At 38.3% G+C, this 20,106-nt stretch overlaps 1 protein-coding gene across 1 annotated transcript; it reads left to right on the top strand.

Annotated features, from left to right (window-relative positions):
* The first annotated feature begins 10,911 nt into the window (after positions 1–10,911).
* Positions 10,912–13,302, top strand: LOC124279990 (beta-1,3-galactosyltransferase 5-like). Its single transcript, XM_046715870.1, has 3 exons — positions 10,912–10,956; positions 11,753–11,786; positions 12,554–13,302. Exons 1-3 carry the CDS (start codon positions 10,912–10,914, stop codon positions 13,300–13,302), a joined length of 828 nt encoding a protein of 275 aa, XP_046571826.1.
* Positions 13,303–20,106: the final 6,804 nt, after the last annotated feature.

Here is a 20,106-nt window from a genome sequence, read left to right as displayed (position 1 = left end):
CCAAGGTACCTCCAGGGGAATAAGATCGTAAATGTATATTTTTAAATATATATGTGCATACATTCAGTTTGTGCAATTTGCACAAATTCAATAGAAACACATTTATTTTGTTTCCGAAACAATGGCTTGTACATGTAATTTGTTGTCACTAATGTTAATTTGAAAAGTATATGCATATGAAACTTACCTTCAACACTTGTGTCCGGTAGGCTCCATAATAAGTTGCTCTGGAGCACCTTTGGAGAATAACGTAGTAGCTGTAATTTCCTTCTGAATAACTTGGGATCATAACTTCCCGAGTCTTGCAACAGCGAGCATTGTCACTAAGGTGACATAATCCCCCGCCATAAATTATCAAATCAAACATAAAAAGTAATGAAAGTGAAGGTTGTAGTTTAAGATGAAGTTAAATGTCAACAAAAGCATGACCAGTCAACCTGTACCTTCCATAGATGAAGGTCGGAGTCAAATATGAAACAAATCCAGTGAATGGTTCTTGAGATATCTCGCTGACAAGCTTAACATGCAGGTTAACATACTGAAATCTTCACAGTGTCGCCCTGACCTTGGAAACTACATGAAGGTCACAAAATTCGACTGGGCCCTGCGCCTTCCCTAGATGAAACTTGGTGTCAAATATGAAAAAATCAAGAGATTGGTTCTTGAGATATTTCGCTCACAAGCGTAACATGCAGGTTAACATACTCAAATCTTCAAAGTGTCGCCGTGACCTTGAAAACAATGTGAAAGTCATCAAAATCAACTGGGCCCTGCGTCTTCCCTAGATAAAGCTTGGTGTCGAATATGAAAAATATCCGGGGAACGGTTCTTGAGATATCTCGCTGACAAGGGTAAAACGTTAAAGTACCCTTGTGACCTTGAAATGAAGGTCAAGGTCACCAAACCTGACTGGGACCTTTTGCATACTGTGATGAACCTAGGTACCAAATATGAAAAGAATCTAGTCAACTGTTCATAAGATATTCTTATTCGTACGTACGGATGGACGGAGCCTAATACTATATCAACCGCTTCGCGCTAAATGCACGGCAGGGGATAACAATCCATCATTAGACTCAGTTGCCAACTCGAGCGCGAATGACATAGCACGTGGTTTCTGTTGCGTTGCAATGGATTCCAAATTGTTTTCGGTTAAGTGTTTTATTCATGTTCAATGTCCCTTCATCTAGTTACATTATGTGTGTTATAAGCTTTAGCGTGTCTGTACAATTCAAAATGTTATGGATGTTTTCCAACTAATACAAATGTATTTAAAAATATTTCATGTTTCTCCTAATAGCTAAAATCAGTCGCCCAAACGCAACGCGGGGAAATTTGTGCTGGAAGAGTGCACTACATTGTGAAGGGGTGAGCTCTTGAAAACGAATATTCGGAATTAATCTTCCAATATAAATTTCAAAATAACAATGCCAAATCCTTGTTTCAACAAATTAATTAGTCGTATTATATATACCTCGGCGTACAAGCCGATAAAGCCAATGAGTTGACAAAGGAAAGACGCGGAAGGCACAGATGTACAACTCAAAGGGGGTTGTTTAAAAAGAATGAGATGTTTATACAGTAGATTGGGCTTGGTGGGGGAGTGCATCATAAGCGGATGGAATGAAGTATCCTTGGTCTCGGCTGATGAAGGACTTTTGGCGTTTGATGTGGATGACTTCGGCAAGCTAGCGTTTAGTCCGTTTGACTGTTAACGAGAATGGTGATGTCAGACAACTCTATTTGATGAGCGAAAGAACATCAGATTTCCGTTGCCTCTTCCGACAGCAAATCTGCAATCACTGACCACATCAAAGCAAGTCCCAATAATCAAATAGAGCGGTCTGACATCACTATTCTTGCTAACAAGACTCACTGGCTTGATCAGCTTACTCCTTAGCCAATTACATATGTTAATTATGTTGTTTTCTTTGTAACTTTCAGTATGTATATACACCCCTTCTCTTCATAATACATACCTGCTTGACAACGGTACAAGAATCTGCATCGAAATGTCGCACTCACGAAATAGAAGTTGTTATCCATAAAGTTTATTCAAACTTGTACGTCCCAATTCCTAAAATGCCACTCAAAGAAGTTTAATTAACTTCACATATATACACATGGAACTTAAATAAGCACCCCCGATTTTTCATATTGCCATGAAACTGAGCAACCATTACCATTAGTATGTATACAGAAAGATTAAACGCCATTTTGGACTAAACAATAACAACAAAATCATGAAAATTTGCAATATTTTTATTCACAAAATGACAATAATGGTTTGTCAACAAAAAGAATCCCTGTACATCTATGGGGCTGCAGGTTCCAAAATGCGAGAAGTGAGTGTCTCTCAGTCTGAAAATGTTCTCTTTTATCTTCAGACAACAAATCACATGAAAAATGTTAATAGGGTGGATATCCACCTTGTGCACCGATGACTGCTTTGACCCTATTCCTCATGCTTGTCGCGAGTCTCCGGATTCGCTCCAGAGGCAGCTGCTGCCACTCCCGGAGCAAAGCTGCTTCCAAACATGCCAGATCTTGTACAGGCGGATCCATTGCTTGCACTCGGCGTCCATGAATGCCACAGACAGGCTCAAGTGGGTTCAGATCCGGACTCGTAGCAGGCCATGGAAGTTTGGTTACAGCGTTGTTGGAGAAAAACTGTCACAAGTCGGGGAGGATGTGGTCAGGCGTTGTCATGCATAAATACAGGGCGAGTGGTTAATGGGTGGTTATCAAAATCTGGCACAAGAACAGGATCCAGAATGTCCCGGATGTCGTGGTTGCCATTGACATTTCCACGAACAGTTACCAAGTCCAGTATACAATCATGGGAGAGACCTCAGACCACGACAGATCCACCACTGTAAGGAACTAATGCTCTGATGTTCTTAGACACTGTTCTTGGTCCTCCAGACTCGCTGGCACCCGCCTGTGACGTGCAATAAAACGTGACTCGCATCCGACCAATGAACATTCCTCCATGACGTCAAATTCCAATGACTTCGGGGTAAACACTACTCCAAATGAGCTCTCGTGTGAAGATTGGTCAAGGCCGGACGCTTGATCACCCTTCTTGCCCTCATCCCATGTGCCTTTATGCGGTTTCTTACAGTCCTATTGCACAGACGTCTGTTGGGGAGCCATAGGTGCTTCAGGACGCCATTTGTAGTGAAAGGCTGACGTCTCACAAGGCTTGATAAATCCCGATCCTCAACTTGAAACGTCTTTTGGGGTTGACCTGGCCTTGGTCAGTCCTTAACCTTGTTGGTTTGACGGTCTTTTTGAACAAGTTGACTTATGACGGTGTGGTGAATGTCAAGCTGTCGCCCAATAGCCCTGCATGACATTCCAATAATTTGCCATCTTCTTGCTTCTGGTAGTCTCCTTCGTGCCATTGTAACAAATACTGGTAAAATCATGAAAAAGTTTTGGCGTTCATTACAGTTAGCCACATTGAGTTAATAGTGCTTTTTGAGACAATCGTCTGCCGACGATTGATTTAGCAAAACCCTTAAACAATATTGAAAGGGAATACAGTTCAAATAATAGTCATCGTTACAATGCAAGATTTATCATAGGTAAGTCAGTAACTTAATATATGTTAGTGGGTGCTTAATTAAGTTCCATGTGTATATATTTGCCGATGCCTTGTTTCAAACTGTTGGGGTATATTGTATTTCCGAAATCTAAAATGTGTTGAGACTAATTGACGATCTCTCACTATTTTCTGCTGAACATATCGCTATTCTTCATGCCCTAAATGGGTAAATAAATATGGTCATGAGGCGGCTGCATTTACTGACACCAAGGCAGCTAGCTATTGACGCAGTCGAAACTGGTATGAATGATTCACGAAGTGACATTGTCCATGAAAGATTAAAGCTGGATATATTTTAAAACTCACAGTATGTTGCGTGTGATAAGGTATGGATTCAAGCTCATATCGGGTTGCTTGGAAACGTTTAAAAAATAATTGTTTATGCTGGCAACAGTTGTTAAATGCTGGAACTCGTGGCTCACAGTTTGTCCATCTGTAAAATCAAAATGGACAATTCGTTGACGCAACAATCTTGAGGAAGTAATAATTATATGACATCGTCTTGGACACTGTAGATTAAAAGCTTACCACAATGTCATTGATAAATAGGTCTCCCCTGTACGTATGCACTCAGATAAAATACTACCGAGCAGGTGATATAAGGAAGTGATACATGGTATGTGAAATAAGGGGTAATGCATTGTATGTAATATGATATAAGGAAGTGATACATGGTATGTGAAATAAGGGGTAATGCACTGTATGTAATATGATATAAGGAAGTGATACATGGTATGTGAAATAAGAGGTAAATAGAAAAATACTACACGAGGTCTCATTACATACGAATTATACGAAACGAGTGCCCTTCCTATGGTATCTGACCGAGCGAAATTACATACGAATTATACGAAACGAGTGTCCTTCCTCTAATGGTATCTGACCGAGCAAAAGCGAGGTCAGATACCATAAGAAGGTCGAGAGTTTCGTATAATTCGTATGTAATGAGACCGAGTGTGGTATTTTATTTATTACCCACGTCTTACATGCATTAAATTGACAAAATAGCGTATTTTTGATATTTTTATGGTTTCAAACCGAAACCGTTTTCATAAAGAGGTTGCGGAAGAGTTTTATACTGTGGTACAATATTTGCATGACGTCACACTGTAATGACGTCACTGCCTTGGTAACCGACGTCACGATGCATGTCAGTTGCCATCGCCCCGTACAGCCTCCTACAGTAAACTACTCCGTAGCCCCCCGTTTCTTGGTTTGCAGTTGCTTCATTCGGCTAACATCACTGATGGAAACATTGCGTTTATGTTTTTCGACGGATATAATGTCTCAGTTCGACTCACAATTAAACAGCGACACGGCAACATTCGCAATGTTTGCATTCCCACAATGCATTTAAGTTGTAGAATGAATGAATTCACGTGTTTGTTATGGATGAAAGAACAAACGTCAGAATGTGACCTAATTGAGAGGTCATCGGTTATTCAATCAAATCGTTAGAACCTCAGGTCAAGTCGTTACGACACAGGTCAACGTGATACGACACTCGTGTGACGTACGAGATTAGTATGCAACTATCCATACGTTGACAGCGTGGGTAATAATGCATTGTATGTAATATCATATAAGGAGGTGATACATGGTATGTGAAATAAGGGTAATGCATTGTATGTAATATCATATAAGGAAGTGATACATGGTATGTGAAATAAGGGGTAATGCATTGTATGTAATATTATATAAGGAAGTGATACATGGTATGTGAAATAAGGGATAATGCATTGTATGTAATATGATATAAAGAAGTGTTACATGGTATGTGAAATAAGGGTAATGCATTGTATGTAATATCATATAAGGAGATGATACATGGTATGTGAAATACAGGGTAATGCATTGTATAATAATATGATATAAGGAGGGATACATGGTATATGATATAAGAGGTGATGCATTGTATGTAATATGATATAATGAAATGGTATGGGGTAAGAGGTAATGCATTGTATGTAATATGATATAAGGAAGGGATACATGGTATGTGAAATAAGGGGTAATGCATTGTATGTAATATGATATAAGGAGGGGATACATGGTATGTGAAATAAGGGGTGATGCATTGTATGTAATATCATATAAGGAGATGATACATGGTATGTGAAATAAGGGGTAATGCATTGTATGTAATATCATATAAGGTGGTGATACATGGTATGTGAAATAAGGGAAAATGCATTGTATGTAATATGATATAAGGAAGTGATACATGGTATGTGAAATAAGAGGTAATGCATTGTATGTAATATGATATAAGGAGGGGATACATGGTATGTGAAATAAGGGGTGATGCATTGTATGTAATATGATATAAGGAAGTGATACATGGTATGTGAAATAAGGGGTAATGCATTGTATGTAATATCATATAAGGAGATGATACATGGTATGTGAAATAAGGGGTAATGCATTGTATGTAATATCATATAAGGAGGGGATACATGGTATGTGAAATAAGGGGTGATGCATTGTATGTAATATGATATAAGGAGATGATACATGGTATGTGAAATAAGGGGTAATGCATTGTATGTAATATGATATAAGGAGGGATACATGGTATGTGAAATAAGGGGTAATGCATTGTATGTAATATCATATAAGGAGGGGATACATGGTATGTGAAATAAGGGGTGATGCATTGTATGTAATATCATAAAAGGAGGGGATACATGGTATGTGAAATAAGGGGTGATGCATTGTATGTAATATGATATAAGGAGATGATACATGGTATGTGAAATAAGGGGTAATGCATTGTATGTAATATCATATAAGGTGGTGATACATGGTATGTCCAACGATATAAGGAGGTAAGGCATAGTATGTTAAGAGGTTATTACATCATGACAGTTTTCGGGCTGATATGACTAGCGAAAGGGAAACTGTCATATCAGAACCTTTATAATTATGTACCACATCAAGGGGCGTAACTATATAAAACTAGGCTCCGTCTATTAAAGTTTCGAATGTTTGCGTGTATTCATTCCGTACCAGTTTAGTAGCCGGGCCATACGGCTGATATGGATTTTCGGCCATAGGGCTGATATGGATGGTATGCATTTTCGACCCGGGTTTTCAATATGGATATATGCAGACAGACAGTATTGTATGTGCAAATTGGTCGATATTATTGATAGGTATAGGATAAAAGGAGGTAAGGCATGGCATGTCATATAACATCAGGAAGTGATAATGTGATATGATAGAATGGAGGTGATGCATAATATGTGATATGTGGAGGTGATGCATGGTATGTCATATTACATAAGAGGGTGATGCATGGTATGTCATATGATATAAGGAGATGATTCATGGTGTGTTATACAAGGTGATGATGCATGGTAATGATATATGATATGTGAAGTGAGTGAGTGAGTGAGTGAGTTTAGTTTTACGTCGCTTTAAGCAATATTCCAGCAATATCACGGCGGGGGGACGCCAGAAATGGGCTTCACACATTGTACCCATGTGGGGAATCGAACCCGTGTCTTCAGCGTGACGAGCGAACGCTTTATGAGATGTGGAAGTGTTGCATGATAGGTGATACGGTATACAGAGGTGATGCATGGTATGTGATATAAGGAGGTGATGCACTTATGTGATATGAGGACGTAATGCATGATATGTGATGTAAGGAAATGATGCATGGTATATGATATGATGTTTAAAGGTGATGCAAAGCATATGATATGGTATCAGGAGGTGATGCATGGTATATGATATGGTATCTGGAGGTGATGCATGGTATATGATATGATATCTGGAGGTGATGCATGGTATATAATATGATATCTGGAGGTGATGCATGGCATCTGATATCTGGAGGTGATGTATGGTATATGATATGATATCTGGAGGTGATGCATTGTATCTGATATGGTATCTGGAGGTGATGCATGGCATATGATATCTGGAGGTGATGTATGGTATATGATATGATATATGGAGGTGATGCATGGTATATGATATCTGGATGTGATGCATGGGATAAGATATGATATAAGGGGGTGATGCATGGTATATGATATCTGGAGGTGATGCATTGTATATGATATGATATCTGGAGGTGATGCAAAGTATATGATATGGTATCAGGAGGTAATGCATAGTATATATGGTATCAAGAGGTGATGCATGGTATATGATATGGTATCTGGAGGTGATGCAAAGTATATGATATGGTATCTGGAGGTGATGCATGGCATATGATATCTGGAGGTGATGCATGGTATATGATATGATATCTGGAGGTGATGTATGGTATATGATATGATATATGGAGGTGATGCATGGTATATGATATCTGGATGTGATGCAAGGTATATGATATGGTATCTGGAGGTGATGGATGGTATGTGATATCTGGAGGTGATGCATTGTATATGATATGGGATCTGGAGGTGATGCAAAGTATATGATATGGTATCAGGAGGTAATGCATAGTATATATGGTATCAAGAGGTGATGCATGGTATATATATGGTATCAAGAGGTGATGAATGATATATGATATGGTATCTAGAGGTGATGCATGGCATATGATATCTGGAGGTGATGCATAGTATATGATATCTAGAGGTGATGCATGAAATATGATATCTTGAGGTGATGCATGGTATATGATATCTGGAGGTGATGCATGGACTATGATATCTGGAGGTGATGCATGGTATATGATATGGTATCTGGAAGTGATGCATGGTATATGATATGATATCTGGAGGTGATGCATGGTATATAATATCTGGAGGTGATGAATGGTATATGATATGGTATCTGGAGGTGATGCATGGTATATGATATGGTATCTGGAAGTGATGCATGGTATATGATATCTGGAGGTGATACATTGTATATGGTATGGTGTCTGGAGGTGATGCATGGTATGTGATATGATATAAGGGGATGAGAGGTTAACTCAACTGGGTCAGAGTGATGGTTGTTCCATTTCTTCTCGGATGATTGTGGATTGAATAGAGACGGTTATAACGATCCCATAAACTCGATATGGTTCTCTGGCGCACATTGAATGAACATGCAACTCAAATAATAGCTCTTCCGCTTCAAAATGTTCTATGGCAATGTCGCATTCAGTCTCAGGCATTTTCCCACTTCCAATAAGTCGACAGTCGTAGAACAAAATGTTAACTGACGTTGAACGTTATATAGTCATTATCACTGCACGTAGATGTCACAACGTGCACGTTCATTTTGTGTATAATTTCTTTCCATGATATTTTCGTGGAGGCTTCTGAAACTTGATATCTGAAGTTACAAAAGTTTGCTCATATTTGTACACATATGACGAACATGTGAATAACATCGTTCCATATTTCTTTCAATTTGCTTTGAAGGTTTTATGAAAAAACAAAATCAAGATTCTCGTTGTGTCCAATGCATTTCAAAGAGTGCATATATACATCATTTTGATTTCTATTTGTTGCTTCATGCGACACTCACCAATTTTCAAGATATATGAACGGCGGTCTGTAAATAATCGAGTCTGGACCAGACAATTCAGTGATCATCAAGCTGCGAAAATGAGACACGATGACACGCATCGACAGAGTATCAATACTTATGGTTTAGTCGTCTTTATAATCAACTTATAAAAGTATTACTGCAGCTTGCAACCAGAAATACCAGGCAAATGCCCTTCCAGGTGTAAACATTAGTAACTGCTTGTTCACGTGTATGTACCAAGCCAACATTGGATATTTTACGTCTCTTTGATAAACAGTGCGTGGCGTTCACGTGTCTTCGACAATAACATTTGCTAGCAATTTGTGCTTCCGTCAATTTATTTAATTAATTTGCTTGATATTCAGATTTGTTTTTTTGGTTTTTTAACGCCGCACTCAACATTCCGAGTCTTTACGGGTGCCATTTTGAACATGCACATATGGTCATTGTATATGTTTTTCTTTGTAATTGTTTTAAGAGTGTACAATCCAACGTTTGATCCTGTAGCGTGACTGAAAATGGTCTGCGTACACGAGAACCATTTATATCTCGTTAATAGCATGTCCTTCCATCTGCTGTGCTCGTTCTCCATTGTTTGACACATTAAAGGTGTATTCTGTTATGCTGAGGAATAATTGCAATGTTCCCAATCACTTGCAAATGAAATCAAGATACATAAACAACAACAGGCACGACGAACTGATTCTCATGTAGTAGAAACATAAGGGAAACAGAAGAGACAAAACCGTTTCCACATCCATAAGAAATCTCTGATAAAAGCAGAGTCGATCGTACGATTGTGGCTATATCAATCGACTCTGGACCAGAAAATCCAGTGATTGTCACCATGCAACACTATCAAAATGTGATGATACCAGGTGTTCGCGAAAATGTGAGCGTATCCTGCCCCACCGGTGGCACCCGTCATAAACATATGCTAAGTCTAGTCAGCTGTTCACCTGAAATAATTCGAGAACGTATGGTATAAGTCAAAATAGGGAATTCCATCGGACATAATTTTTGTCACTGATGCATCAAATTTGGAACTTTTCTCCACATGTCTACCATAAAAGTTCTTGGAAGCTTTACTGGGGCCTTTAATTTTGTAACCCTGATCAAACAACTTCTGAGTAAGAGAGGTATGACGCTCTTTGAAATCTCAAATTATTATAAATTGAAAGAAACTTTAAGTCGTTGCTTTTCTTAAGAGATTCTCTGGAGTCCTTTCTATTTTCACTTATTAAAAGACAATTTCACAAAACTAAATATATTTTTTAGAGATCGTACTTATTACATAAAAGTTTGGAATCATTATACTTTTTTGGATATATGGTCAATTGTATTTATGAAACTGTTTGCTCTGTCGTCAGTATCCCCAAACATATTCAACATCTCTTAGGGGAGGTGAGGTAGCCCAGTGGTTAAAGCGTTCGCTCGTCATGCGGAAGACCCGGGTTCGATTCCCAACATGGGCACACTATAGTGATTCCGTATAAATTCATCATATGACATACGATAAAATCGATATGCAATCGATCAGCATATCATTAATCAATGTTACCACTATTTCAAATATATTTCAGCTTTTTCGCAAGTAACTCACTCCGATAGTGTTTCATACATGGAAAATGTCTACTGAATCATGTGGAATAAATTAATTTAATAGTCTGTACTTGTCACAGTGATACGTGACATACACGAGGCCTGTACGTGACACGTATAACTGCATCAAGGATGATTTTTGACGGGATAAGTTTCGAAAAGGCCAGCTTCATCCAGTGAAAGAACGAATATGGCACGGCTACTCAAACCGATGAAGCATGTCCAATCAAGATGCAGATTATGACTATCAGCTAAAGTCTATGGTAAGTTTGTAATGTTATACAATTTGATAGATCTGTTTTGGTTGATCTGCCTTGTGCCAAAGTTTTTGTATGTTTGCGTTAGTAGGATTGTTGCGGTATGGGGGCTGAAATGTGTCAGTTTAATGTGGAAAGCAGCAAAACTATTTCCATTCCCTGACAAATCTCTGTGTCAAATTAGATTTTATAAATCATCCAAAGTAACGATAGTACATGTTATCGATCAATTCAGGGTATCATGCTCCACTGGTGGCATTGGTCACAAACACATGCAAATGCATGTCAATTGTTCACCGGCAGGCCATGTCTGTGATCGTGGCAAACAATCCCGAAGAACGATTTTAAAAGTGTATGAATGTCATTACCTAAAATTATGAGCTTTACTGAAAAAGTAAATAATCCTTGATCGACCAGTACGACCGTTTTATACTCTGTGTTGACTACAAATGTCTTGTCAAGATATTTCAGGTCATCTTGATGCCCTGAGAATGCATATTGACATGTGTAGCGAATTCAATATTAACAGTACCTGGTAATTCAACGACAAAGGAGGTTTAAAAGTGATAATTTCAATCATTATTTGGTAATAAATAAATTGAAATGTCTGACGTATCGTTTACCTTTTAGTAGTCCTGCTAAACATCAGTAGCTATGACAACAGACCTACATGCCAAACGCGCTTTTCATTTGAATTCATATAGGCTGATCAGGTGTGTGTTTACATGTGATGAATATATGGGCCCCTAAATATTCATATATGCATATGCAATGTGATAATATGAACTTTTGTATTCTGTAGACAGAAACATGTCCAACTGAAATAGCAACTGAAGGTATGATAACTGGGCAATTGAATAGATTACATGCTAAAATATTCTCAGGTTATTATCAGTAAAATAGTCATTGAATAGACCTTACATATAGCAGACGTATCCTTTTTGCACTTCTAGAGGTGTCCTTTTTACATTTCAAAAGGTAAATAGTTTTTGCTTTCCTCAAGATGTGTCATTGTTTACATATCACAAGTTATATTTTGTACAAATCACAAGGTGTATCTAATAAACATATCACAACCATTTTATCATTTTTATAATTCTCAAAATGTAAATTGTTTTCATGACAAAGATGGGTGTTTTTTACTTATGCCACAGTGCATCTTTATATACTTCTATGACAAGAAATATCATTTTACTTACGACAAAATGTGTCTTCTTCTACGTATGATTTACATGTACCTTTACCATGCTTCACGGGATATGTATTTTTTATACATTTCAGAGCCAGAGATAACCTGACACGCAGCTGAGCATCAGTATCAAATTGCATATTTAAAAATAAATGCATTATGGCATGGCTGGTTTGAATTTAAAACGGGTAGCCAGACACTATCTAACACGACTTAAGACAAAGTGGCTTGTACTTCTACCGCTAGTGACAATGACATTGACCTTCCTTTGGTGGTCGTATCCAGGGAGTTCTTTCTTCGCGCATCAAAATAGCAAGATCAATCCATTACATTTTGAGTACGTTATTTCACCTGGACATGTCTGTTCCTACTCCAACAGCCCTTCAGTATTGGTCTTTGTGTTGACCACTGTAGAATCCTACGCCAAGAGGATGGCTATCCGCGAAACATGGGGCAGCGTTGCGAGGACGAGCAAATGGCCCTCAAGACATATTGGCACCTCCATCAAGTTTGTGTACCTCTTCGGCTATTCCGACAACGCCGATTTGAAGCAAAGGCTTAGAGCTGAAGCATCTGAGTTTGAAGATGTTCTTCAGATTGGAATAACGGAGAGATATGGCATCAATGTGACCAAGAAGATTCTGATGGGGTTCAAATGGGCGGAGGAGCACTGTCGGGGGACTGAACACGTGGTAAAGGTCGACGATGATGTGTTTGTAGACTTGCCCCAAATCCTTGACCATCTGCACCACCAAGAATTCAGTTCGTATATCAGTGGCCACATGGTCTGGTTTTCCTTTACCAAGCGCTCTGGCAAATACAAGTTAAGCTACAAGGAATATCCTTTCTACATGATTCCAGCTTACATTCTTGGGTATTTTTACGTGATGCCAATGGAGATTATGTCAAGGCTCTTGGAGGCTTCACAGTTCGTGCCTTATGTCAGAATGGAAGACGTGTATATCACAGCTATTCTACCCAGGACAATTGGTGTACAACCGAAAGCATTCAAGAGTTTTTGGTTTGACAGAAATTATGAAGTAGGCCTTTGTGATTTTGTGATGAAAAGGCGAGATGTAAGTGTTGATGTAAGTCCTGAAAATATGTACCATATATGGAAGACTTACCGTGATGAGAGGCTTTGCAAACGCGTGCTACGTTGATCATGCGTATTATGTTGTTTGAGATGTTGACAATTACTGCGTTTTTTTAAGTGATGAAATAAGATATTAAGATAAAATTTTATCTCGACAGTGAAATATAGTTCCTGTCGGAATTACTTTCCTTCTACCTCGGGGATATCCATCTACTTCGGGGATACTGTGTTGCAGACAAAGATCAGTAACATTTGGATTGGCTTGCCAATAACACAGCTGTCATCTCATTATTAACATTTTAATATCTGCGTCAACTTTGAAAGGTCAGTCAATGACATACAGAAAGACAAATGATCAACACCTATTTTCTGGTTTCAAAATCCAGTTGGATTGTGAATACAAACAGAATGGCTTCTTATTCTCGGAATCTATATTGGTCGTCCTCTTGCTCATTTGCCGCCCTTTGTCGACAGGTTTCATTGCAAAATATGTATTTTTATATATAACATGTTTTAGTCATGTTATGGTTGAAATACTGCCAATGAGATGAAATGTTAACTCATTCATTCATTCTTATTTACGGAAATGTTTGCATTCGTTGAAATAAAAATCAACGTTTGCATTCATTTAAATAAAAATCAACTTTGCGTTCATTCAAATAAAAATCAACTTTGCGTTCATTCAAATAAAATCGGTAAAACCCGAATGCACAATCATTGGGAATTCCTGCTGAAATGCAGACCTAAGTTTTCTTCACCATCTAGGCTGTAATACTATAAAGGTGGTGTAGGGCAGCAACATTCGTTACGGAGAACCCTGTCCTGTGTGTGTGGCACAACTCAATGATCAGGGGTCATGAATAGTGTTGTGAACCGTGAAGATCCTGGTTGGAATTGATCTTCAGTAACGCATGCTTGTCCTAAGGGGCGACACACGGGATCGGGAGGTCAGGCTCGCTGACTTGGTTGACACATGTTGTATCCCAGTTGTGTAGATCGATGCTCATGCTGTTGATCACTGGATTGTCTGGTCCAGACTGGATTATTTACAGACCGCCGCCATATAGCTGGAATATTGCTGAGTGCGGCGTTAACAACAAACCAAACCTGTTTACTTTTGTAGTTTTGTCAGCACCCCATATACCTCTTTCTAAGGATGTTGATCTGGTTGTATTCCTGTTAACAACACAATGTGAAGACATACATAACCGGTATAGACAGTATGTGGTTTAAGTGTCCGTTTGGATTGATACAGGTTTGTGTATTACGCCCGATTCGTGTTCTCCAGTGAAATACCATTCTCTTCCCACAGAGATCTCTTTGGGAAGAGAATGGTGAAATACATACAGTTAGATACAGTAGAACATGGATTTAGCGAACACGGATATAGCGTACAAACGGATATAGCGAATAAATTTAAAAGTCCCGTCAATAGTCCTTTATAATATCATTAAAATTATACGCGAATAACGAACTCGTGAGTAGCGAATTAACGGCTATAGCGAACTGATTTACTACCCCCAAGACCCAATTAACGATATATTAAATTCATTTGAAAGACAGACAACTCTATGCAGATATGCATGGGTTGTTGGTTACATTTTTTTTCTGTAGATGATGCTTCTCTTTGCTTCGGACAGAGAGAGATAGTTACTTTCAAAGACAATACAATATACTCTGATTTGTTTTAAATGGAACTGAAATTAATATATTTCACAGCACAAGACGTAATGAAAAGTGTTTTCTCTAAGTTTAATTATGTAGCCAATCTGTTAATGGTAAATCTATTTAATAAATTCATGTGAAAGTATATATTTAAAACCTATTTCACAACATTTGAAAAACAAATCACACGAACCGTGGAATTAATGGGCTCATTCAGTGTAAAACATAGGCCATTGAAATGGTCGACGATTCAGGTTATGAAGATTGCCTAGCTACAGGTGCCTGTGTACATGTTTGTGAAGGGCGTTACCTGTAGCGCATGCCATCTTACACGTTAGAGACCTCCTTATAACATCACATACATGTAGTCATTCCTATACATGCGGTTAGGCTATAGTCCTAATCTAAGTGTGGACTCGGATGACCCCATCGGATGAACTAGATGTTAATGAAGATAGGTTTCTTTTGACCTACTACGTTTCTGCAATCGACAATGGTTGTTTGGCGGTAACGTCATGATTATGTATTCACATGTGCTAATTAATCCCCTGCAGTCGTGAAGATCCAGGTAAGAATTGGTCTTCAGCAACCCATGCTTGTCGTCAGAGGCGACTAACGGGATCGGGTTTGTCAGGCTCGCTGACTTGATTGACACATGTCATCATATCCCAGTTGCGTAGATCAATGTTCTTAGTCACTGGATTGTCTGATCCAGACTCGATTATTTACAAGTCGCCGCGCCGTCAATCAGGTGGAATACTGTTGAGTGCGGCGTTAAAAAACAAATAAACAAACATGAATCAAGCATTAAATTTAAATAAAGTGACGGAAGCACCAATTGTTAGCAAATGTTATTGTCGAAGGCACGTTAACGACACGCACTGTTTATCAAAGAGGAGTAAAATATCCAATGTTGGCTTGCCACATACACGTGGACAAGCAGTTACTAATGTTTACACCTGGAAGGGCATTTGCCTGGAATATCTTGTTGCAAGCTGCAGTAATGCCTTTATAAGTTGATTATAGGACCGACTACACCATGAGTATTGATACTCTGTCAATCACCATTCTCTGTCTCTTCCCCCTCTCTCCTCCTCCACCTCTCTCTCTCTCCCTCTCTCTCTCTATGTGAGGGAGGGAGAGACACAGAGAGAGAGAGAAGGAGGCATAGAAGTCTCTCCTTTGAAGTCTCTCCACTATATTGGGGGAGAGGGGGCCGGGGATGTTGGTCGTGGTCGAGGGGAAGTACATCATCCTGCCTGACAGTGCATGCACTATATAGTATGTTATAAATGAACCGTTATTGTTTGAGAGCTCATTAACCTTGACCTCGCATAAAGTGAAACGTTAAACTGCACAGAGAGAGAGAGAGAGAGAGAGAGAGAGAGAGAGAGAGAGAGATTTGGTGACGTCATTTGCTTGTAACGGCATTATAACTGATGGTTTGATCACCATTAGGTGTATTTCCACTGAGGAGATATTCTAGGGTTTGATCTCAACTAAGTCTAGGATGATGTCTCTGTTGAATGATAAAACTATATCTCTTGAGGCAGTTCTATGGTTTGGTGGGAGAGGGGAGGAGGGGGATAATGCCCATTCAATTCATCAACGTCGTCCTTGATATTCATGGGTACGATCTGCTTCCGTGAAGACTGTTTCTGACAGAATATCTGGCATAGAAGGCATAGAATATGTTCAGTCGGGAAAAAAAATATTATTTTATCCTCTCCTTTTTTCCGATCTGGACATTTTGGATTGGCAAATGAATGTTATTGTAATTGATTTGCAAACAAAACTGTAATAATGCATTAGAGAATGGTTTTTGTTTTACGCCATAGCAATATTCCAACCATGTCACAGCGGGGGACCCCAGAAATGGGCTTCATACATTGTACCCATGTATTGAATCGAACACGATTCTTAGGCGTTACGACCGAGCGCCTTAACCACTAACTACTCCACCACCCTACACTGTTGTACTGTTTTATTAGCAATTTTCATTATTGTATGAATATGTATTTTGCAGTCCTGTAGCTCACATTATACTGCAATAAAATAATATTATTATATATAACATATTCCAGCTGCGTGGTTTGTCAACTACATGTTTTTGTGATGCATGCGGCAATGTAAACTTTTGTGATGCTTTTGTAGTTATTTTGCGATTTTATGCTCATGATAATTTACTTTAAACATTTCGGTATTCTGAGTACTGTCTTACATGAATTCAGTTTGACACAACTGCATATCCTTTATTCGCTGGGGACAGTGTCGAGATTGAAGGGAGGTAACTCTTTTAGTCGTTCTGACAAAGGGTTAAACAATGGTGGCTTTCATTGTTTTATTGAATACCTGTATGAACTTTCGATAGTCAAGCATGATGTCGCATCAGGTCGTTCGTCACCACTGCAGCATATATGTTATTTATATCTATGGCTAGTTTGTTAAAAAATGCTAACATCTGAAGGGATGGTGTAAACCCAGCTAGGGTCCATGCAGGAAGAAAATGTACTGTAAGTCCCCATGGCCCCTAAATTTAGTATGGTGATCTACCTCCAGTTGTTGACAATCTGTAGCCTGTTTTTATATTGTATTGTCATTTAAAGTTAAAATATTTTAGATTTAATTACTAGGTTTAAATTTTTAATGTCCTTCGTCAACAGGTTTTTAAAATTTACTTTCAATTACTATAAGTCTATAATTTGATTTAGTCGCGATATTGCTGAAAAATTGCCGATGTGACTTAAAATCTTAACTCACTCATTCACTCTGGGTACTTGTTCTGTGCGAAAACACGACAAACCAATCAGAACGCGCGTAATTATTGCAGTGCTTCGATGAAAATAATGAGTAAATAATTGATGAGTATGTACTTAAATGGTGTATGATATGTGTTTGCTTAAAAAATCACAAAAATATATATTGCACATATAGAACATATCTAACAGATTTGTGTTGCCTAATGTGAAGTTTTTAAAAAGGATAGATATCTTCCCATTATGACTACTCCCAATATGACTACTCCCATTTTGTCTACTCATTAACATAGACATAGAGAGAGATTCTTTATTTCCTCCAGAAGATCACCGAAAATCAAACATATTACAGTCGAACACCGTTGTGTCGAACTCTGATAACTCGATATCTCGGTTGTCTCGATATAATTTCTCGGTCCCGGCAAAATCCTTCATTATTTATCATTATTTGAACCCTTTTAATTCGATACGGATGTCTCGATATTTCGGATATCTCGATATGATTTCATGGTCTCGACAAGCAAAATTACCCTTTTAACTCGATATTTGCACGTAAAGTCGATATACACTTACCTTTCTCGGACAAGCATCCATCTGAACTGTGACTGTCTCCACGTGTTTACACACACGCTGCGGCATGAATCAAAGGTAGCGGTAGTGTAAGCTAATTAAGGCTAATTGAGTTGTAGGTGTAACTCGTTTGTTTATCTAACTAGGATGTACTCCCAATTTCAACTTAACACTCCTGGTAACGGATTATAGTATCGAATCAAACCATAGTGAGAATCTAATCAGGGACTTGTGTCATCACATGACAAGCAATTGATTGTTGAGTTGTTACTAAATTGCCGACTGAGAAATGCGGCTTAGGAGTCAATTGAAGGCTGTTGTGTTGTGGGGCTGTAAAATGTCATGGGATGCAGTAACACCAACAACAATCAGTAACTGCTTCCGAAGGGCCGGGTTCACAAGTACCAGTACCACTACCGCTACCGCTGCCGATGCTCCCGACGAGTCTGACGAGTCTGACGCCCTGGACGTCCTGACTCGATTTGTGGAATCGAGAGATGGAGGTCGAATGACACAAGGACTTATTATGTATCAAGAGTGGTTGACCAGTATTGCGTTCATGCCAGCACCAAATGCCCTTCAGTTAAAACTTTCTGATTTCTTCACTTCGTTTGTGGAGTAAATCCAACTTTTGTATATTTCAAAATGGACACTATGACGAGATTACCATGTGTATTTGCGATCTCTGTGAGGACAAATAAATAATAGACATGCAATGTACTGTTTTCTTTTGTTTTCTTTCATTTCTTTCATGTTGGTATGTGATATGCCCAACTCGGATGTGTCGATATTCGGATAAGTCGATATTTTTTCCTGGTCCCGTAAACATCGAGACAACTGTATATAAATATAGGAAAGGGGGCAAAGTTACAAAATTGATATAGATGTATATATAAATACTTTAATCAAGATGATTACCTAAAGCTATAATTGTCATAAGAACATACATGTACATGTATATGCAATTGATATTATACAAGAGACTTCCGAAGATGGACATACGTCATTACACACAAGTTAATACATCAGCAAAAATCAATCAGTGTAAAATTGTAGGAGGTCTTATTTGGCAAATGTATAAAGAAAATCGTACAATAATTGTTTCCCATGTCTCATGATCAACATTATCATTACAAGCAGTTTCACCTCCAAATAGAAAAGACAGCATATCGAGTTCATCCTGTAATTCAAAGGCAACATAGGTTTCCACATCAAGAATGTCAATCATAAACACACACAAAATTCGTTTCTCTCAATGTTAAGTTTTTCACAGTGTAGGAGTATATAAAAATCATAATCAGAAGTATATTTGTTACATAGGTTTCATTCTTAGATATTTTACCACGTGATGAGATTTTAATACATATTTGGAGAGCAGACTTATAATTAGGGAGTAAGTATGCCAATTGCCAGAGAATATGATAGTTTAACTTGCAATGAACCCGTGCAATAAGCGTCATGTTTGTATTAATTGAGGTTTGCATAACCCATCTGTGTTCTTCATAGCTATGTACAGATGTATTTTCAATTTTTCGCCATTCGTACTTTGGAGGGAATCCATCATCTTTAATATATTTTTCTATGTGTACATGTTTAATGGACAGGTTAATTTGGACAAAACAAAGATTATTGTGTTTCGAAACTCAGGATATTTAAGGCATTATGACAATTGGTTCTTCGAAGGTAAACAAATTGAGGTTGTGTCATTCTATAGGTATCTTGGCATAGTTTTTACTCCTAGGCTATCGTGGACTAAGTCTCACCATTGTCTGCTCTCTCAGGGTAATAAAGCACTTGTATCTGTCTATTCCTTTCAAAGAAATTTTGGTAATCTGTCAGCTCAGGATCTCTTTAAGTTGTTTGATTCTGACATTCTGCCT

Source organism: Haliotis rubra, unplaced genomic scaffold (genome assembly GCF_003918875.1).
Source record: "Haliotis rubra isolate DU_JTF1 unplaced genomic scaffold, ASM391887v1 Scf26, whole genome shotgun sequence".
NCBI lineage: Eukaryota > Metazoa > Mollusca > Gastropoda > Lepetellida > Haliotidae > Haliotis > Haliotis rubra.
Note: the sequence above shows the minus strand (reverse complement) of the source record. Positions and strands in the feature narration are given on the sequence as shown.